This window comes from Aethalodelphis obliquidens, unplaced genomic scaffold (genome assembly GCF_003676395.1).
Source record: "Aethalodelphis obliquidens isolate GAN/ISIS:26980383/991018 unplaced genomic scaffold, ASM367639v1 scaffold7, whole genome shotgun sequence".
In the NCBI taxonomy this organism is placed as follows: domain Eukaryota; kingdom Metazoa; phylum Chordata; class Mammalia; order Artiodactyla; family Delphinidae; genus Aethalodelphis; species Aethalodelphis obliquidens.
In genome coordinates this window covers 48957200-48980195 of record NW_020837951.1, presented here as the reverse complement: position 1 = coordinate 48980195, position 22996 = coordinate 48957200, and the positions used below count along the sequence as shown (strand labels likewise).

At 43.3% G+C, this 22996-nt stretch overlaps 1 protein-coding gene across 2 annotated transcripts in view; it reads left to right on the top strand.

Moving 5' to 3' along the window:
• The first annotated feature begins 609 nt into the window (after window positions 1-609).
• MAMDC2 (MAM domain containing 2) overlaps window positions 610-22996 on the top strand; it is a 189251-nt gene continuing 166864 nt past the window's right edge. Inside the window, exons 1-4 of one of the 2 annotated variants that reach the window (XM_027105708.1) lie at window positions 610-988; window positions 18926-19070; window positions 20673-20796; window positions 21131-21247. In XM_027105708.1, the coding sequence (XP_026961509.1) occupies window positions 19053-19070; window positions 20673-20796; window positions 21131-21247 (259 nt within the window). In that variant the 5' untranslated portion in view covers window positions 610-988; window positions 18926-19052. Of the gene's footprint in view, window positions 989-18925; window positions 19071-20393; window positions 20797-21130; window positions 21248-22996 lie in introns of those variants that run through there. The other variant, XM_027105709.1, reaches the window with a different exon arrangement.

Below are 22996 nucleotides of genomic sequence, written 5' to 3'. Positions count from 1 at the left end.
GTTTTGGTACGTAAAAAATTACTTTTAATTCAATGTGGTTTTAATGTGCATTCTTTTTTTTTTTTTTTTTTTTTTTTGCGGTACGCGGGCCTCTCACTGTTGTGGCCTTTCCCGTTGCGGAGTACAGGCTCCGGACGCACAGGCTCAGCGGCCATGGCTCACGGGCCCAGCCGCTCCGCTGCATGTGGGATCTTCCCGGACCGGGACACGAACCTGCGTCCCCTGCATCGGCAGGTGGACTCTCAACCACTGCGCCACCAGGGAAGCCCTTAATGTGCATTCTTTTAATGAGTGAGTTTGAGCACTTCTTTTCCTATGTTTAAGAGCCAAGGGCTTCCCTGGTGGCGCAGTGGTTAAGAATCCACCTGTCAGTGCGAGGGACACGGGTTGGAGCCTGGGAAGATCCCACATACCGCAGAGCAGCTAAGCCCGTGTGCCACAACTACTGAGCCTGCGCTTTAGAGCCCGCGAGCCACAACTACTGAGCCCGCGTGCCTAGAGCCCGTGCTCCGCAACAAGAGAAGCCACAGCAATGAGAAACCTGCTCGCTGCAACTAGAGAAAGCCCACTCTCAGCAATGAAGACCCAACACAGCCAAAAATAAAAAAAATTATTTTTAAAAAAAAACTTGTATTTTTCTCAATTCCTGAAAAAAGTTAAAAGATCATTTTAACAAAATGTTTGAGATGAGTGAAAAGTGAGATAATCCACATTTCTGATAAACCTAAAGACCTTTTAATCATTCAAAAAGTGCTCTTTTCCTGACTTCTATAAATAAGTAAGTGATGAAGATTTATTACCTTTGTGATTCTTTTACCTTTTTTTTTTTTTTCAGCTGCACTGCACAGCATGTGGGATCTCAGTTCCCTGACCAGGGATTGAAGCCGGGTTCCCTGCAGTGGAAGCTAGGAGTCTCAACCACTGGACCACCAGGGAAGCCCCCCTTTGTGATTCTTAGACTCTGTCAAACCCAGCCTTCAATTCCCAGGTGGGCAGTAATGGATTTGAGATATTATAATTAGATGATAACCACTCTTTATCAGTAAAATTATTAATTTAAGAAAGGTTTCCTCTCTATCCCTTAGGGCTTACTACAAAACTTTCATTATTTCTGTGAACCGTTCTCTAACATCCTGATTTGAGATGAATGATCTGCCTTTGGATTTTGTGTGCTTTTCCTTGACTTCCTCCATACACACCACTTTTACTGTCTCTTCCTCTCCCTCCTCAGCTAATATTTTATTTTTTGGATTCATGGGATTCATGGCAGTTTAGTCGGGTACAGTGACAATGTAGTAAGTAACAAACAGAATTTTGGTAAAACTCTGTAAGCAAGAGAGAGGACAAATTGGTATGGTTGAGAAGATACTAGTACTGGAGCCAAAAAACCTGCCATTCACTCACCTGGCTGTGGGCTGGTTGGTCAACTTTTCAGGGAATCCATTTATTCATAGGAAAGTGAGGATAATAATACTTAACTTGCTGGGTTGTTGTGAAGATGAAGAGAAAGAATGTTTTCAGCGAACGTTTATCGAATGCCTCTCATGTGCCGGTGTCTTTGTATTCTTGATCTCATTAGTCCTCAGAGAGGTCCACTAACTTTCCAACTTACTGATTGTATTACTTTCTTAGGGCTGCCATAACAAATTACCATAAAATGGGTGGCTTAAAACAACAGAAATATATATTTACACAGTTCTGGAGACCAGAAGTCTAAAACTAAGGTGTCAGCAGGGTTGATTTCTTCTAAAGGAGCTGAGGGAGAATCCATTCTGTGCCTCTCACCGAGCTTCTGGTGGCTGCCCACAGTTCTTGGAATCCCTTGGCTTATTGATACATCACTCCAACTCTGCCTACATCTTCATGTGGACTTCCCCTCTGTGTGTGTCTGTCTTCTTTTCTGTCTCTTACAAGGACACTTGTCATTGGACAAGTGTCTAAAGTCCCTAAATCTGAGATGATCTCATCTCAAGATTTTTAACTTAATTACATCTATTAAGACCCTATTTCCAAATAAGGATCACATTCACAGGTACCAAAGGTTAGGAACTGGACATATCTTTTGAAGGCCAGCATTCAACCCACTATAGTGACCAAGCTAAGAACTGAATCCAGGTTCTTTCTGATTCCAAGATCAATGTACTATGGACTCTACCATGCTCTCTCCTTCCTTGAGACTTCTTTGCCAATGTTAAGGACCACATCACGGTTTCTTCTCCTTCTTGTTCTGCAATTATATAGTTCCCTGTACTTCTAATTCATACCAGAAAGTAACCTTGGCCCCTGAAAGAAATCACTGAATTCTACTAATTTAGGCAGGTATTCCCTGCCTAAATAATTTTTGAATAATAAGTTGAGTTGTGCATTTGGGAGTTGTTAAATTATCCAAGTTTGTAGCAGAAAACAAGAAGATAGTTGACATTTATTAACCGCTTATTATGTGTCAGGCCTGTGCTGAGTGCTTCACATGCATCATCTCATTTCATCTTAGAACAGTGACTGTTACTATCTCTCATTTACAGTAGAAAATGAGGTTCAGAGAGGTTAAGGAACTTAAGCAGCTTTTAAGTCACAGAGTTGCTAAGTGGTGGAGCTGAGATTCAAACCCAGGCATCTGACACCAAACCTTATGCTCTTGAAACTAGAGTACAGTAACATTACCAGTGGAGCTCCTGACATGGAATTCATATCTCCCTACCACCAGGCTGGGCAGGAGGCAGTGGGGCTTAATGAAAGAAGACTTGTTAATCATGAAAATTAACCATGTATTTCTAATGGGAAGAGATCGGGCGTTCAGATGTCTCTTTCTTTTCCCTCATTTCATTTTTGTAGTGACACTGTTGAAAGATATTTGGAACCACTGAGTGAAAAGCACTTGGAGCTTCAGCTCAGTTTTTAGGGAAAAAAAATCAGGGTATTTCCTTTCTGTCATTATGTTCCAATCCCTTCAGTCTGGAGTTTGCCTATGCATTCAGTACTCAGAACAGTTGTTTTGAATTTGTCAGCACATTATAATGTAATTTTGCTGAAGAAATATAGCATTCTTCCCCCGCCACAAAGGGCAAATTTGTTTTCATTTGCTATTAATGTAAAACAAATTTCCCTTCACCAAGGGAAAGCCACCTAACTACAAGAAAGGATGTTGTTAAGTCAGATGTAGTCAGCCTACAATTCTTTCTTTCTGACTAATATTTTTAAATTACCTTTAGTTGACACAGAAAGATGAATCATTAATATGATCCCAAAGTCTAAGCAAAAGTTTATTGCTTTACAGTATATTCATTTATTTTTAATGCTTACGTCTATTTTTAACGAACGGCTTTGTAAAAATATCTTAACTACTCAAAACATTAACTACACTGTCTGCCATTTCATCAACTTAAGTAACTGCTGAACTTAACCAGAACTGCTCTTTGTCTTCTCTTGCCTGTAATGCAATTCGTTAATGATGGCATGTTTATAGCTTATACGAAAAAGGTCATCTTCTTTTGTATATTGTCCTCTTTAATTAACTTAGGATCCTTGAAAAAGAATTTAAGCCTAAAAGTCCTTCTGATAGATTTCTTATTTTCCTCCTAAGGTAACAATGTCACTTCTATTTAAAGGATCAAGGTAGCTGGCTTCAACTCCAAAGCAGTCTTTGTAAATCACGCACTTGAGAGGTTCTTGGGAACACACGCCTGGATTCAGGGTTGCACCATTACTGCGCTAGGATGAGTGAGATTAGGGAAAAAAAAACAAAACAAAACAAAACAAGAGAGCTGGCAAGAAAGGAGAAGATTGGCACTTCTGCCCCTTTGCTCAACTACTTTTTCTTCTCAGTATTTGATACAGTAAGTCACCAGGACGACAAAAGGCAAAGAGACAGAAGGTGGAATTGCATTGCAACTGGCAACCAATGTGTGTTGACTTCTGAGAGTCATAAAAAAGAAAACTAACAGTTGTATATAAAGCGTCTATTTTCTTGTTTGGAGCATTACGTGCCCAAAATGAACACTTGATGATTCTAGCTCAATATACTGTTTTTAGATTTTCTATAAATTTGAAAGAAACAGAATATCTCCCCTGGGTTTCTGCAGGCCATGGATTTGCTTGACAACAGTGAATTCAGGGAATTTCCTAACACCTCTGTGGGGAAGCTGTGTTTTTCATTGTGGAGTCAGGGAAGCTGAAGAGCAGAGAGTTTAAGTGATTCACTCAAGGTCAACTGGAGATCAGGGAATATTTGGCTCCAAAGTTCCTGGGCTAATTATTATTTGGTTATTCTCTCTCTCTGATTTATACATATATTAATAATTGGTTTTTATTTAAAGCTGGAGAGAATGAGTCTGAAGACCTTTTAGAAAAGAAAACGAGCTTTTGGGACTTCCCTGGTGGGCCAGTGTTTAAGACTTCGCCTTCCAATGCAGGGGGTGTGGGTTCAATCCCTGGTTGGGGAGTTAAGATCCCACATGCCTCACAGCCAAAAAACCAAAACACAAAACAGAAGCAATATTGTAACAAATTCAATAAAGACTTTAAAAATAGTCCACAAAAAAAAAATCTTAAAAAGAAAAAACCAGCTTCTGATATTTTTCTTATCAATAAAGCACATTCTCCTCTTCTTGATTCAAGGCCTTTTAAATCTTCTTTCATTGCTCAAGGACTGTCCCTGTTAACCGCTATTCTTTGTTTCTATGAATTTGACTGTTCTAGGTACCTCATGTAAATGGAATCGTGTACTATTTGTCCTTTTACGTCTGGTTTATTTCACTTAGCTTAATGTTTTTAAGGTTCATCCACGTTGTAACATGTACCAGAATTTCATTTGTTTTTGAGGCTGAATAATATTCCATTACATACACACACACACATACACACACACACACACACACACACACACACACATACCATGTTTAATTTATTCATTCATCTATTGATGGACATTTGGGCTGCTTCTTTCTACCTCTTGGCTATCATGATAATGCTTCTTTGAACACTGATGTACAAATATCTATTTGAGTACCTACTTTCAATTTTTTTTTTATTAATTAATTTATTTATTATTTTTGGCTGTGTTGGGTCTTCATTTCTGTGCGAGGGCCTTCTCTAGTTGCGGCGAGCGGGGACCACTCTTCATTGTGGTGTGCGAACCTCTCACTATCGCGGCGTCTCTTGTTGCGGAGCACAGGCTCCAGACGCGCAGGCTCAGTAGTTGTGGCTCACGGGCCTAGTTGCTCCACAGCATGTGGGATCTTCCCAGACCAGAGTTCGAACCTGTGTCCCCTACATTGGCAGGCAGACTCCCAACCACTGCACCACCAGGGAAGCCCAATTCTTTTGAGTATATATATCTAGAAGTAGAATTGCTAGATCACATGGTAATTCTATGTTTAAAATCTGAGGAACTACCATACTGTTTTCCACAGCAGCTGCACCATTTTATATTCCTGGCAGCAAATGCACAATGGTTCCAGTTTCTCCACATCCTCTCCAACATTCGTTATTTTGTTTTTTTGGTAACAGCCATCCTAATGAGTATGAAGTGGATAATCAATTTGATTTTAAACAATATTAGCTATAGTGGACATGTGTCACATTTGCAGTGACCCATCTTCTGAATAGCTTTTCTAACTATGGAGAATTTCCATAAATTCTACTGCTCCAATGTAGATCTCAGAGTTCAAATCCCCAGCTTCTTTCACAGCTAAATGGACCTTGCAGGATCCATTAATCAGATGCACCTATGCAAGATTTTAATTTCTAAATGACTAATAAAAAATATAAGCTCAGTTCAGTGCTTCCATTTGTTGGCTTGAGTGGTGGCAATGGAGCCTGGCTTTGGGGGGCATTCACAGTGGCAACAGGTCCAATGCTGTCAAGTTCCTGAAGTCTAGGGTGACAGTGGAATTTCCTCATCAAGCTATTTCTGTGGCATGATTTTGGGCATTGTTCCTGGAAACCCAGCCTCAAGCCTATTTCTCCAGCCAAAAAAGTCCACTACAATCTAATTTAGTTGCATATCCAATTGATTACTTGTCTTCACCCTGCCCCATACTACCAGCTATGCTTCTGCCTGGGGGCCTTTGAGTGGGGAAAGGGCATTGTCTACATGTTCACGCTTCCTTCTGTCTTTTTCCTGTAGTCTAAGTTCTTGCATTACAGGAGCAGGGAGGATGGATAAAGATAAAAAAGAATGTTCACCTAACTGATGCCTTTGTGGTTCCCTCTCAGAGAACATTACCCTCTCTGTGGCCTGGATCTAAATGCTTGTCCTCTGGTGGTAGACTTTTCTATATATGCAAGTGACCAGAGAGCTGTGGAATCTGCACAAGATGTCATTAAAGAATAGCCAAGGGAGATTCAGTAAAGCATGGTTGAAGGCAGTAAATGGAAAAAAAATCCAACCAGTTTATATTTATGCCTCTGTGAATTCAGGTTGTCTAACATGCTAGTTACTGAAGATGCCTCCATTTGAGAGCCCTGTTTGTATATGCGAGTCTCGCTTCCAGCTCCTCACATCCCCCGAACCCATCTGCTGACCTGAGAGGTCCACTCAGACTTGACTTTACCACCCCACCCCCGACGCCAACATAGTCCATGATAGAACACCCCACAGACTCCAGCTACTGGAGTCCTTGCTTGATGGCTCACCTTCTTGGTTGGGGTGCTAGCAAGGCAGCTCAAGCCTGGCTACTTGTGAACCCACAGGAAACTGACACAGCTTTGCCCCCACCAAATAGTGAGAGTACAGACTGCTACACACTTGCATCCTCTCTGCCCTGCCATCTTTTTTCATTTATTTATATAGGTACAGGGCACAGATCAGCAAGCACACTGGATAAAAAGAAGCCAAGCTAAGGAATAAGATGTCAAAAAGACACTTTAGATCTGAGAGTTTCATATTTGGAGCCCTTTTCACATTGTGCGGATTTGGAAAAAAGCAGCTTCCCTTTCCTCTCCCAAGGGGAGAGGAGGGAAAAGCCACAGTACTCTCATCCTTCACCAGCAACACCCCACTCTCAACATTCTCCTTTCTCGCCCTGATCTTCTCTTATATAAACTAGAGTTGGAAGGGCATGTGGGGCAGAGGCTGAGAGTTCCAGAGCCCATTTAACCACTTCTTAATAATCCCTGGAAGGAGTGCCACTTGGTTTCATTTCTATTTCAAATCTGGGGCATTTCATACCTCTTTTATCTCTGAGCACTAGGTCATGTCCCACCAACATTCTGTTACATCCATTCCCTGGATATTTATTCTTGTGGTCTCTGGACAATAGCTCATGTCCCACTCAGCAGTCTATTACATCCAGTCCCTGGATAGTTTTCCTCAAATTATTTCTTTCATTTTTTTCTCATTCCTTTTCTCTGTTTTCTCTTTCTGAAACTCTCATTATTCAGATATTGGCCTTCCTAGATTGTTTTATACAATGTTTTATAATATAATGTAAGGGTTTATACTTTCTATATAAAATACACGCAAATATAAATTTATGTAACATAATATAATATTTTATATATTTCTCATATTTCCCTTTCTTTGGTTTATGCTCTGCTTTTGGGGAGATTGACTCACCTGAATTTCCAAACTTTCTATTGAGTGTTTTAGTTCTGCTATCATGTTATTAATTTCTAAGGGCTCTTTTATGTTCTCTGAATGTTCCTTTTTAAATAGCATTCTGACCCTGTTTCTAGGATTTAGTATCATTGCTTATCTCTTTGAAGATATTAATAATAGTTTTATTTTGAAGTTTTCTCTTCCCTTCATAGTTTAATTTTCCTCCAAGTTGTTTTTCTCTCTTTGTGGTTTGTTTGTTTGATCTTTTTCTTATTTATTAGAGGCATTCTGCAGCTGTCTGGTAATATTTAGGTGTCTGCTTATGTTTAATTGTGGGTGAGTAAAAAAGCTGATTGGAAGATCTGAGTGGGTTTCATTGGAGGGTGATATGGCTGGACTATTTGTTGGGGGAAACCTCAATATCAGTATCTTAAGTTCTTCCTCTGGGTCAGATATCCCAGAGGTAACTCTTCTTCTAATTCTTCCACCTGGAGAGAAAACGTTTGGTCATAACCATTTCTGGAAGGTAGGTGGGTGAACAGGGTTTGGAGGTGGGGTCCCACTCAGCTTTCAGTGTCTGCATATTCATCTACTCACCCTGGTTTCAGTATGGTACTCTTGCTCTTAACCGGGTCTGTGTCATCCAAGTCCAATATACTTCTGTTTTTCCCTTTCCACAGAATAAACATCCATACTTTTGCTAGGGTGGTGTGATGGTTAATTTCATGATGTAACTTGACTGGACTAAGAGATGTTCAGATAGCTGGTAAAACATTACTTCTAGATGTGTCTGTAAGGGTGTCCCTGAAAGAGGTTAGCATTTGAATTGGTGGACTGAGTAAAAAAAATCACCCTCACCAATGCAGGTGGGCATCGTCCAATCTGCTGAGGGCCTGAATGAAAAGAAAATGTAGAGAAAGGGTGAATTTACTCTCTGCTTGAGCTGGGACATCCATCTTCTCCTGCTCTTGGACATCCGTATCCTGGTTCTTAGGCCTTTGGACTTGGACCAGGTGGATCCTTTGGCTCCCCTGGTTCTCAGGTTTAGGTTTGGACTGGAACTCTACCACTGGCTCTCTGGGGCCTCCAGCTTGCAGACAGCAGATCATGGGACTTCTCAGCTTCCATAATTGCATGAGTCAATCCCTCATAATAAATCTCTTTCTGTATATGAATATATACTTTGGGTTCTGTTTCTCTGGAGAACTGACTAATACAGGTGGGGAGGACAAGTCATCCATAGCATGGGGTATGGAGGGGATCGAGGAAGGTAGTGCTTCCCAAATGGCTTTCTAACCCTCCTTATTTTAAGCCACCCTCTTCATGCCCATTTCTAATGTTACCTGGTGTCTCCTGGACTGTTGCTGGTGTTGCAGAATTAACCAAGCCAGCTTCAAATCTGACTTCCTTTGATCTGCTTAGTCAGTTTTTATTTTTCCATCTTCTTTCTAGCTTCTAAAACCTTGTTGTTGTCTCCTCTCCCATTTTCCATATTCTTAAATGTTCATACATTTCTAAATAATATCTATCTACTCATTGTAGTTTTTATGTGGTTTCTGGAGAAGCAAAATTTGGATGAGTATGTTCAATCCACCATCTTTACCCAGAACTTTAATCTAGAAGCCTACATCCAACTGAACTATTTTTTATGACAGATGTTTTCAAAGGTTTGGAGAATAGACCTCTCTAGATCTTTTCTGAAAAAGGTTACTAAAGGATATATTTCAAAAATCAGGAAACTGAACCTTGAAGGAAAGCATGGACTGCAAGAATCAATAGACTTGGGGGCCTGGTGGAGATCCAGGCGGATGCCACCTATGGGGAAGTTATTCCCTTCTGGAAGAATGTGGGGATGTCTTTGTTTTTTATTATTTATTTTTTTATTGAAGTATCGTTGATTTACAATGTTGTGCTAATTTCTGCTGTACAGCAAAGTGACTCAGTTATACACATATATAAGTCTTTTAAAATATTTTTTTCCATTATGGTTTATCCCAGGAGATTGGATATAGTTCCCTGTGTTATACGTTAGGACCTTGTCGTTTATCCATTCTAAATATAATTGTTTGCATCTGCTATCCCCAAACTCAGTCCATCCCTCTCCCTCTCCCCTGCTTGGCAACCACAAGTCTGTTCTCTATGTCTATGAGTCTGTTTCTGTTTTGTAGATAAGTTCATTTGTGCCATATTTTAGATTCCACATATAAGTGATATCATATGGTATTTGTCTATCTCTTTCTGACTTACTTCACTTAGTATGATAATCTCTAGGTCCATCCATGTGGCTGCAAATGGCATTATTTTGTTCTTTTTTTAGTGACTGAGTAGTATTCCATTGTATATATGTACCACATCTTCTGGAAGAATGTGGGGATGTCTTTGGCCTAGTATGGTAACTTAGCAAAGAGACAGAAGGCAGCCCCCGCTATAAAGCATTTCCAAAGCTAGAGTGAAGGAAGCCACCCCAGTCCACTGCCTGGTTCTGGAATGAAGCCTAGAGGTGAGGGAATCAGTTTCCCCAGTTCTCTGCCAAGCCTAGAGGTGAGGGAATCAGTTTCCCCACGGAACATCCCCATTCCCCACCACCGTGAGAGAAATTCTGCATCCAATGAGTTAGATATCCAGAAGTCTAATTTGAACCTGGGTGAGTGAATAAATAAAACCTCCTCATAACAAAATAAGTTTAAAATGTGCATATAAAGTTGTCAAATGGGTCATGGAAAAAACCACCTTTTCACTTTGGGAGGAGTTATGGGGGCTCCAGCAATTCAGAAACAATATGTCTCACTTAAAAGTTTCTCTCTGTTTCTTTTTCTTGGAACACACATTTACTGGACACAGACAGACTTGCCCCTCAGGCTATGTTATAACCAGGGCCGAAGATAACTTCCTTTAGCCTCTAGAAACACAGTCCTGTAAGATGCCTCTTGATATATTCCATTCCATTTTGTTTGCTCCACCTCAAGTATTGTCAAATAAAGATTTCTATTTTAATCCTAAAACTATCCTCTTTGTTTTAAATTTAAGTATATAGTTGATTTTAAATATTATATTAGTTTCAGGTACAGCATAGTGATTCAGTATTTTTACAGATTATACTCCATTAAAGGTTATTACAACATAATGGCTATAATTCCCTGTGCTATATAATATATCCTTCTTTCTTATCTATTTTATACATAGTAGTTTGTATCTCTTAATTCCATACCCCTAATTTGCCCCTCCCCCTTCCCTCTCCCCGTTGGTAACCACCAGCTGGTTTTCTATATCTGTGAGTCTGTTTCTGTTTTACATATACATTCATTTGTATCATTTTTTTAGATTCTACATATAAGTGATATCATACAGTATTTGTCTTTGACTTATTTCACTAAGCATAATATTCTCTATCTCCATCCATGTTGCTGCAAATGGCAGAATTTCATTTTTTTAATGGATGAGTAATAGTCCATTTATATAAATATAAATATATATCTCACCACATCTTCTTTATCTATTCTTCTGTTGATGGGCCTCTGGGTTGCTTCCTTATCTTGGCTATTGTAAGTTGTCTTGTTATGAACATTAGGGTACATGTATCTTTTCAAATTAGTGTTTTAATTTTTTTCCAGATATGTACCCAGGAGTGGCATTGCTGGATCATATGGTAGTTCTATTTTTAGTTTTTTGAGGCACATCCATACTGTTTTCCATAGTGGCTGCATGAATTTACATTCCTACCAACAGTATACAAGATTCCCTTTTCTCCACATCTTCTCCAACAATTTGTTATTTTTATACTTTTTGATGATAGCCATTCTGACAGGTGTGATATCTCATTCGTGTTTTTATTTGCATTTCTCTAATAATCAGCAATGTTAAGCATCTTTTCATGTGCCTGTTAGCCATCTGTATATCTTCTTTGGAAAAATGTCTCTTCAGGTCTTTTGCCCATTTTGAGTTTTTTTGCTTAAAACAACAGAAATTTATTCTTCCACAGTTCTAGAGGCTAGAAGTCCGAAACTAGTAACATAGGACCAAAACTCCCTTCTGAGGGACTAGGAAAGAATCCATTCTTTGCCTCTTGCAGTTTCTGGTGGCTGAGGGCATTCCTTGGCTTATGGCCACATCACTCCTATCTCTGCCTCCATAGTCACATATCGTTCTCCCTTTTGCCCGTATTTTGACTGGGTTGTTTGTTTTTTTTAATATTGAGTTGTATGAGCTGTTTATATTTTTTGGATATTAACCCCATGTCGATCACATTATTTGCAAATATTTTCTCCCATTCTGTGGGTTGTCTTTTCATCTTGTCGATGGTTTCCCTTGCTGTGCAAAAGCTTTTAAGTTTAATTAGTCCTATTTGTTTATTTTATTTTATTTTTTTTAACATCTTTGTTGGAATATAATTGCTTTACAATGGTGTGTTAGTTTCTGCTTTATAACAAAGTGAATCAGCTATACCTATACATATATCCTCATATCTCCTCCCTCTTGCATATTTGTTTATTTCTGATCTTATTTCTTTTACCATAGGAGACAGATCCATAAAAAGATTGCTATGATTTATGTCAAAGAGTGTTCTGCCTATGTTGTCTTCTATGAGTTTTATGGTTTCAGGTCTTAACATTTAGGAATTTAGTCCATTTTGAGTTTATTTTTGTATATGGTGTGAGGAAATGTTCTAATCTCATTCTTTTACATGTAGCTATCCGGTTTTCCCAGATCCACTTGTTGAAGAGACTGTCTTTTCTCCATTGTATATTCTTCCCTCCCTAGACTAAAACTATTTTCTTCATTACTATTTTTAATGTTCTAGTTGTTGGTAATTATAATGGAATTCACTCAATACTTTACATTTTTCTTCTCTTCTGATAGAACATCAAAGCTACAGTTTACCAATAGTCCAATTTGTATTTCTAGTTTCTGTACCCCCGTACTCAACCTCCAAAGGCAGGACACTATGTGAAAGGCTATTTTGACGACTAGACTACATTTTCAGTTTCAACTACAAGCCTAGACCCGTGAAAAACTTAGGTGGGTAGAAAATTAATAGTAAATATTTATATGGTGCTTACAGAGTGCCAGGTACTCTTTTAAGTATTCTAACAATATAAACTCATCTCATATTCACAACCACCCAGTGAGATAGGTACTATTATTATTTTCATCTTACAGAAGAGGAAACTGAGGCACAGAGAGACCAAACGATGTACTGTAGGTTCACAGGTAGTAAGTGACAGAAGACAAGTTGAACCTTAGTGGTTTGGCTCCAGAGTCCACAGTCTCAATGACAAAATCATGTTCCCTGTTCTGATACAACACTCTCTTATTCTTTTAAAACAGCTTTTTCCCCCCTGTTAACACTAAAATTATTTAATTTTGCTGCTGATGAAAAGATTAAGTCAGTGCCTTCTTAACCCTGGCTCAATAGAATCACCTTGGAGAGCTTTAAAGAAATAGCAATGCTTTGGTCCTATCTCAGAAGTTATGATTTAATTGGTCGGTGGAGCCCAAACTTTGTATTAAAAGAAGCAACTCCCCAGATGGTTCTATTGTGCATCCGGAATCATGATGCACTGGATTAGCTCATTGAAGCATCTTGCAATACCTGGTGGTAGAATTTCTTCATTATCACCAATTACTTGGGCCTTTAAATCCCCAGTGTTTCAGCCCTTTGCATTTCAGTCTTCCAGATTAGTAGTAATAGTGTGAATTGGCTTCTCATGGATAATGTGTCTTTGCACAGCATGCACTCGTGCATGCATGCACACACCTCATATGCCTGTTCAGAGCTGATATTCGCTGTCTGTCACCTTCCCAGTTGGTGTCCATTCTGTGTCTCAGTGCCCAGGACTTACTGGTTGTGAATATCATCTTGTCCCTCTTCAGTTTGTTTGTTTTAAAAAGTATTTATTTATTTGGCTGCACTGGATCTTAATTGCGGCACATGGGGTCTTCGTTGCCACATGTGGGATCTAGTTGCCTAACCAGGGATTGAACCCAGGCCCCCTGCATTGGGAGCCCAGTCTTAGCCACTGGACCACCAGGGAAGTCCCCCCTATTCAGTTTAGACCAAATCACGTAATGTGTAGATCCCCAATCTAACACATTAATAACGTCAGAGGCTAAGCTGGGCTTTCACTCCTCTTTTCGGAAATATTTTTGGCTACAGAATGCTTTTTCTTCCTCTTTTTTCCCCATGCCACAGCACTCAGACAAAACTTGAGGAGAAAGCATACCACCTGGGTTTAGCCCAACTTGCCCACGGGCCTCACTGGTCTCTGGAGGCACCATTAACTGTAATAAATCAAATTCCAATGTCCTTCAGCTCCCTCTTAGCCCCAACAGGTGACATAGAGCCTCAACTCCCAGGACTGGGAGGAATGTCCGAAGGGAGCACATACACCCTCACAAACTAACCTGTACCCATTCTCGCTGCCCTGAACCCTGAAATGCTAAAGGGCTGGAGGTCTGTGGCGAAGTGCATTGTGACACTGCTCACCTGCTCTTTTCTTAATATGGCCACGGGGGTCTAGAGCTCTTTGTGGCCCAGTGTTTTGTAGAGAAGAGAGCTTCCTGGCTTTCCCAACAGCCTAGCCTTCCTCCTGGACCCAGACAAGAGTCCACAGGGTGGGGCTGGGACAACCCAGGAGGCAGGATGCAGGCTGTTGCATCATCTCTATTTCCCTGCAACAGCCAAGGCTTAGTGCCTCCTTCCAGGGGCCGAGCCCTCTCCCTGGAGCTTCCTCTGCCTCTCATGAGAGTAGGCTTCTGAGAGCCTTCCCCGCTCCCCTCTCCCCAGTCCCAGCTGTGTTGCTCTGACACCAGAAAGCCTGCTCTGACTCCCTGTTCACACTGCACATCTGTGTAGCTCATTCGTTTCTATAAACATCCCCAAGGATGACCTACAGTTTACATTTAGCTCTTTTTCTTCCAACCACAGGGATGAAGCTTAGGCAGGCCCCCGGGCTGTGTGGATCAGTGAGCTATACCGGTCCTTAGCCTTTCCTTCAACAAGCATTTATTGAGTGCCTACAATCAGCTGTGCACAGACATGGCACAGGAGCAGAGACAAAGATAAAGCAGATGTGTTCTCTGCCCTTGAAATCTCAGCCTCCATTGCAGAACAGAGACATAAATAAAGTCATTGCGATACAGCGCAACACATGCTGCAGCTTGGGTGGGGGGGACAGTGAAGAACAGGCTTGGAGAGGGGGACGTTTGAACTGGGTCTTGAGAAATGAATAGGAGTGCATGAGTTTCCTAGGGTTGCATACAAAGTACCACAAATTGGGTGGCTTAAACAACAGAAATTTCAGTTCTGGGGCTCAGAAATCCAAGATCAAAGTGTCAGCAGGGTTGGTTCCTTCTAAGGGCTGTGAGAGAGAATCAGTTCCAGGCCTGTCACCTAGCTTTAGTTTGTTGGTTGCTGGCAGTGTTTCCCTTACCTTGGCTTGTAGAAGTATCGCCCTGATCTCTGCCATTGTCTTCATTCACGTGGCGTTCTCCTTGTGTGTGACTGTGTCCAAATTTCCCCTTTTATAAGGACAACAATCATATTGGATTAGGGCCCACACTACTCCAATGTGGCCTCATCTTAACTAATTACATCTGCAATGACCCTATTCCCAAATAAGGTCACATTCTGAGGTGCTGGGGGTTAGGACTTGAGCAGATCAACGTGGCTGTGAGGAGATGATTCAACCCATAATAAGGACTTTACCAACTAGGGAAGGGGAGGAAGGCGTTCTGATTCTCAACAAAAAGGAGCACGTGTGAACACGTGAGAGGGATAAGAGGATGCAGTCTGAGAAAGGGAAGTGGGCGCACAGGTATTAGTGTGGGATGGACGTGGGATGGAGAGGTAGGGCCTCTGATTACAAAGGGCTTTTCCAGCAGGACTCCGGGTATCGACACTTCACTGGGACAGAGAGAAATTTGCCTCTCTGGCCTCAGCCCAGCCTAGGGTGGAGGAAGGAGGTGAGGGATCCAGGAACAGGACATTTCAAAGTGTCTGCTCACACCTCCCCTGTGTTGGAAGATTAGAGAGATCAAGAGGGCTTTGCTGGTAGCTAGATCTGGGTTTACGTCCAGCCCCCCTACCCTTGGGCGAATCGCTTCAATGCTTTGGCTGTAGTTTCTTCCTCCATAAATTGAGCATGAAACCACCTGGCACATCATAAACACTCAACAAAAGGTGGTATCATCACTGTGATGAGTCAGCCTAGAGAATTTTGACCAAAAAAAAAAAAATTAAAAGGTTTCATTCAAATCATAATGAAGGATGTCTGACACCAAGCTAGGATTCGGAGTAAGCTGATGAAGAAGAGATTAATGATGGAGAGAAAGTATCTATTCAATATCTATTTCCTTTTAAATGCTCACTCTGAAAGAAATATCTGCTTTCCCAGTTCAGGTCATTTGAGTGCAGCAATTTAAACAGTGGGGTATATGTTTTGTAATAAAAGGAGATTTGTAATAACTGGTTAACCTTGGGCCTTGTTCCCTCACAGGGGATGATTCTGACCCACAGCAGGCATGTGACTGCTCCTCAGGGGTGAGAGGCAGCTGGTGCTGGGCAGGAAGCAAGGGACAATGCCAGCCAGCCTCGGGGCAGAGCCCCCAGACACCTCCTGCTGGAATGCGACGAAGGTCACTGGCAGGACAAGCCACAGAGCCTGGAATTATTTTACCAGCTCATTTTCAGCCTGATGGTGTACATGTTCGTGTGTATGTGCGGAGAGAGAGACAATGCGAAAGGAAGGTAGCAAAACACTGAGGCTAGAGTGGGCATGAGAGGTAGAGGCGAGCCCAGACAGAGACCTACAAAGAGACAGAGACAAAACAGCGACGAGCAGTGGGATGTGCCAGGTTCTGTGAGAGGCGAGCCTCGTGCCCACAGAGACAGCAGGTTGCTTTGCCTGCCTGTGGTGTAGGCGGCCCTTGTGAGGAGAGACAGGCCTTTGCAAAGAGGAAGATCTTAGGCTCACTGAAGCGTATGCCATCAAATTCCAGCTTCACACTGGCTGGACATGTGACCTTGAACAAGTTAAATGACCCTTCTGGTCCTGTTTCCTTGTCTGTAAGCGAAGATAACAGTGGTCTTCACCTGATAGGAATGTTGCATGGATTAAATGAGATAACACACATAGAGTGCCAGGCATGTGCTCGTTTGATGTATAACGCTCTGTATGAGTTTCCTACAGCTGCTACAACATACTACCACAGACTGGCTTCTTTAAAACAACAGGATGTTATTCTCTCACAGTGGAGGCCAGAAGTCTGAAATCCAGGTGTCTGCAGGGCTACACTCCTGCTCTAGGAGAGAATCTGTTCTTTGCCTCTTCCAGCTTCATTCTTTGCCTTGGGGCTGCATCACTCCAATCTCAGCCTCCCTCTTTACATTGCCTGTTACTTCTCTTCTCTCTCTTATAAGGACACTTGCCATTAATTTAGGACCCACCCCATAATCCAGGATGAACTCATCTCAAGATCCCTAATTTAATTACATCTGCATAGCCCTCTTTCCAAATAAGGTCACACCCACAAGTTCTGGGATATAAACATATCTTTTTGGGGGGCTACCATTTAACCCACTACACTACCTAATGTTTATTGAGTGCTTTCTAAAATCAGAACTTTATGTGCATTATTTGATTATTCAATTAAGCTACATCTTACGGAGAGAGGCCCAGGTAGTTCTTACCTTGGGGCCTCATGCTGTTTTCCCAAATGATGTGGCAGTGAACAGCCATGTGGCTTTGTGAAGTGTGTTGACACACATCATTTCTAGATTTTCCAGATTCCTTCCTTGGCCCTCTCCACATACAATATCCTTTCCCTTCCCTTGAAAATGTCTTCAGGAAAGAACTTGTCCCAGCTGCTGGGAATGTTGTCATCAAACAGCCTTCAGCTGTTCGCCCCTTTGGGTTGGCCTCCGTGTAGAGAGCCGCCTCATTGGAGCTCACTGTTCCAGTGTGGGCCACAACCAGTGACAGATGGAGGCAGCTGTACAAAGAGCCAGGCCATTTTAACCTAACATGGGGCAAGTTAAGTGGGCCATTTAAACTCCAGAGTTTCCTGTGTGGTCAGAAGGGGCTTCAAGGGACCTGATTGCATTGTCACTTCTCCCTGGACCCAATCCTGCTTCTTCCCACTCCCTTCCACAGGAGCTGATCCCAAGGGTGCCTCCTAGTGAAAATTCTGTGCACTAAACTCCAAGTCAGAGTCTGCTCTCCAGAGTCCCCAGTCTGTGTCAATGTGGAACGGTCATCTGTTCTTGGGATCATGCAATTATATGTGAAATAGAAATTTTACTCCAACTAATTCTGCACTTACGTGTAATGATCCAGTTTCCCATAGGTGGCAATAAACGATGTCACCTTTAAGTATTAAATCGTATTTTTAAATTTTTGGAGATCTCTTTAGGGCTTTGAAGTTTTTCATTTTCCTAACACCTGGAACATGCAAATGAATCTAAGGCAACACTAAAGCTTTGAAATACTCCATAGGTACCTGGGAAGAGGAGAACCAGTTTGATAGTTGCTGAAAATTTGTTTGGTTGAAAATAGTGTTTTGAAGTTTCAACTGGATTCATATCCATCTTTAAATTTTTAATTAAGTAATTTGATGAAATTCATCAGATAGGTAGCACCATCTGCGAGCAAGAAATCAAAAAAGAAAGACAAAGGAGATAGGCTACTATATCCGTTGGGAAAATAGGCTTTTGGAATAAAGCCAATCTGAGTTTCAATCTTGTCTCTACCACGTGCTGTCACTGAACTCTGCACTTCGGTTTCCCCATCTATTAAATGGGGATAATAATGGTGCATACCCCATAGAGTCTTTGAGAAAGTTAAATGAGATTATCTATCTAAAATGTTTATAATAGTCAACATGATCAATGTTTTTATTATTATTAGCTACTCCCTGAGGCAAAGCATATAAACACACACACTAAACAAATTTTAGATCATTTGAGCCACTGCCTACAGAAAACTCCTGAAACCTTGTCTAAACTTATTTTAAAAGGATCCAGGAGCTTTCTTCTTATTAGAGAGAAGGCTTTCAAGTTTTCTCATCATGAAGATGACATCTGAGTCAAGACCTAGAGGTAGTGCCAGCATGAGTCCTGTGGCTCTCCCAGCAAGAGCATTTCAAACAGAGAGAACAGCCAGTGCGAAGTTCTGAGAGGACAGCTAGACTGTGTCTGAGGACCAGCCAGGAGGTCCATGTAGCTGGAGGGAAGTAAGCAGGGCAGAATAGGTCAGAGATATAAGTGGGTGGGGATAGGTTTTGTAGGACCTGGTAGGCCATTGTGAAGAGTCTGGATTCTGCTAAATGATTGATGGAGTTGTTAGGAGTCTGGAACCAAGGAGTGACATAGTCCGACTTCTCTGTCAAAAGGACGCCCTGACAACTGTGTTAAGAATGGAATGGAGGTGTGCAAGGCAGAAGCAGCAAGGAGACCACCTTTCGGAAACTACTGCAGCATCCCCAGCAAACAGCAGTGGCGACTGGGATCAGGGCAGTCATGTGGGCTTGGAGCACGGTCAGTACCTGCCATGTTTTGAATCCTGAACTGACAGAATTTGGTAATGTCCTGAGACGAAGAAAAGAGTCAAGGATAACACTAAGTATTTTGTCCTGAGCAACTGGAAGGGAAAGGTTCCTTTAACTGAGATGAGGAAGATGCAGGGGAGAGACAGGTTTGGGAAGGAATATGAGGTGTTCATGCTGCGACCTGTTAAGTATGAGATAGCTCTTAAGCATCCAAGTGAAAATGCTGAGGTGGCAGTGAGACAGAAGAGTCTGGAGGCAGTGGGCCATCTGGACTAGAAAAATATTTGGGAGATATCAGGTTTTAGTTGGTGTTTCAAACTATGAGACTGGATGAAATCACTGAGGAAGTGAGGAGAAAGGGAAACAGGAGCTGAAAGGATAGAACTTGGAGGCACCCTAGGGCCCAGGGGTCAGAGAAAGAAAAAGAAACAGCAAGGAGAAGAATGAAAGACAAGGAAAACACAGAGTCTGGAAACCAAGTGAAGGCATGTGAGCAGGGCTTTGATGGTTGAACAAGAGTTTGTTAGGCCAGTGGTCCTCAAAATGTGGTCCCAGACTAGCAGCATCAGCACCTGGAAACTTGTTAGGAATGTGCAGAATCTTGGACCACAGACCAGAACTACTGAATCAGAAACTCTGATCGTGGGCTTCTGATGTACCCTAAAATTTGAGAATCATTGCCCTAGGCATAACATTGCCTGCCCAATATAATAAAGAGCATTAAGAAGAACCCCCACCCCTGTCACCACTTTCTTTACTGGAGACTATTTTTAAAGACCCACTTAGTGCTCAAAGCAAATTTGTAGCCAATGGGTACTTCACCATGACCCCCTCCCTGACATCACTACCCCCATCCCAATTTAGAAACCTTCTACTAATTTATCATGGCTCTTTGGAGAGGAGGAATGCCCCCATTTCACCGGACAGAGGGAATGCTGAGCACCAGACATGCCAAACATTCCACTGCTAAATAAAGGGGGGGGGGTGGGTGGTGGTGTTCCAAGGTTAGCGTTAACGGGCCATAAACGCTGAAACTCTTAGATGTAAAGCTTATTCCACCCAACCGTTCCCAAAATTTCCTCTAGGTTTTCCTAAGAGAATTCCACCCTCTTCCATTCTGGGGAGAAAAGGTTAAAATTAGGGCAAGCCCCGCAGGACTGGCATTCCAGATAGAGGGAGGCTGTCCTCAGAAATAAGCTGGTTCCCACTAGGATGGGCGGGGTGGGGCGGGGCGCCTCCAGTCCCAGTTCAGCCGAGGGGCTCCCGGGAGGCCTGCCCTCTCCAGTATCTGCCAGGGGTCTGGTCCCAAGCTTTAAAAATCTGAGCCGTGGCACTGCATCCCGACCTCTCCTCTCCCAGCCAGTTCTGGCTGGCTTTTCAAAAGTGTGCAGTTGTCTCCTCCCTGCCCAGCCCCATCCTCGCCCAGGACCAGCTGTGCGGCCGGCCGGCTTCACTTAGGACGCGAGCGCACCGAGCGGCGCTCACAGTTCAGGCACCTTCGGCTTTCCGCTCTGCTCGCGGGGCCGCTTTGCAAAGTTGGGCAGCTCCAAGCGCACGCTTTGCCTCCGACTTCTCCCTCCCCCGATTCCAGGCGCCCCCGCTTCCCACACTCCTTCCACCCGGAGCAGCCTGTCCCAGCGGGCTGGCGGCTCGCATCCCTGTCCAGTCTTCCTCCCCGACCATGCTGTTCGGGGGCGTCCTGCTGGCGGTGCAAGGTAAGGCCTGGATCCGGGGTGGGGGGGTTCCTCCGAGGGGCGCTCTCGTGACCCTCTCCCAATCCCGCAGCCCTGCTGGTCGGGCTCGCGGTCCTAGGCTGGGCCATCCGAGGGCGCCTACGGATCCATCTCCACAGCCGCTAACCTCCCTCCCCGAGCCCAGCGACCGCGCACGGGTCGCGCAGTGCAAGCGCCCTGGGCGGGGGCGGCAATACGGCCTCCCTCTCCCGTCCCCTCCCGCACCCCTTCTATCACCAGGTGGTTCCCCGGGGTGCCCTGAGTTGGTGTAAACGCTCCTGAGACCGAGCCTGAACTGAAACCCGCTTTATGCCAGCAGCCCTGCAGCTTGCCGGTGCCCTGGACCTGCCCGCGGGATCCTGCGCGTTCGAAGAGAGCACCTGCGACTTTGACTCGGTGTTCGAGTTCCTGCCATGGATTTTAAATGAGGAAGGTAAGGGGGTCAGTGCACAGGGGCCCAAGGTGAACTTTCCTTTTTTGCTGGTTGGCTCTTTCGCATGGGCAATGTTATCATCTTGGAGTTAAGTACTCTCAGGAGGAGAAGTGTGAGTCACGGATCATCTTTCCAACTCTCAGCTGTGCTGCATGGATGGCCAATGAAGAGATGGAGGCCTTTGTTTACCTGGCCTGTGGGTAGCGGCTCTGCGATTTTGCCCGCCCCCTCCCCCCATGGAAGGGAGAAAGGGGGCACAGCTGATGATTGTCTCCCACCAGCTGCGTGCCCTCTGCAGGTCAACAGCCTCTCTGGTCCGCAGTAGACACCTTGGTGAGCTGGGAAAGTTGGGTGAGGTTAGTTTTCTTCTCGTCCTGCAGAAATGGTGCCCTAATTCTGTGATGGGACCTCCGTGCTAAACCTCACATTTATGTTGTGCTTGACAGCGTTTTGTTGCATGACATCATCCTCATGTTATTGTTGTATTTATAATCCAGTACTTGGCGAAAGAGGATACCAAGTCCATGGCCATGTGCCTGAGGTCTCTCAGCTGGCTGGCATTGGTCATTGTCTTACTACTCATACCGTTCGGGTTCGAGTGACAGAGTTTAAATGTGGGCTCTTCAGATATAGCTTCTTGCCCTTCATTTATTTAGTAAAAAATAAGTAGTTCTCTAACACCCAAGAGGAGGCACTTCTTTCCCTTATCTCTCACTTGTGCCACCCCATTAAGAGGCTTGATGCCCCAGGCCACTGGGACTGGGAAATAGCCTCCTTTAAAAAACACTGCAGCATAAAAGAGACCAGCTAACCTCCTTCCCAGGAATCTCAGTTGTCCTCAGGCCCCCACATTATCTAAGCTCCCTGGAGAAGGTGGAGGTTCAGAACCCCTGCTTAGCATGTATGAACTGTCATCACAGCTTTTCTGCCTTGGGCTTCTGTTTGGGGCTTTGCATATACTAGCTTCTCTGACATTGGCAGGGAGGTGATGTTAGCCCCATTTTACAGAGGAGGGACTCTCAGTCTTACAATATTCAAATGGCTGGCCCATGTCCCAAGCTACCAGTCAGTGGCCAGCTCTGAGCTGACTAGATCAGGGAAAAAACAGGAGGGAACTACTCAGTGGTAAGCTTTATTTATTGCCAACAATTGCCAAGTCTTTCCTACAGAGTACTTAGGGGTAGCTGGGAAAAATCAATTCATGATTTATCGTTTGAAGGATTCCTACCTTGCTGATTGCCTTAGGGAAGTCTCTTTCATCTCACCACCTTACCCCTTTCCCTGTTCTGGTTGTGTTTGAAGCATTTTGAGCAGTGGCCTGACCTGGACCACATGACTGGCTTTGGAGAGCATTATTCTCTAGCACAGTGCTTTAGCTGCATCAAAATTACCTGGTGGGTATGTCAGGACACAGGTTGCTGGGCCCCACCGCTGAGTTTCAGAGTCAGTGGGTCTGGGATGGGCCTGAAAATTTGCATATCTAACAAGTTCCCAGGTGATGCTGCTGGTCTGGAGATCACATTTTGAGAACCATTGACCTTTGAGAACCCCTACCTCTGCTGGTGGCCCTGTGCAGGGCTAGGACTAAGGTGAAAGAGCCCCTTGCATGACCCTGAGAGTGAAAACCTCCTTAAATCTTGTGCCTTAGACACCCCTCTTGCCTCGCCCTAGCCTGGCTCTGAGAAAAGGAAATCAACATCACCCCTTAATCCAGGAGCCTCAGTCCTGTGCCCCCATTGCCAGGCCTCC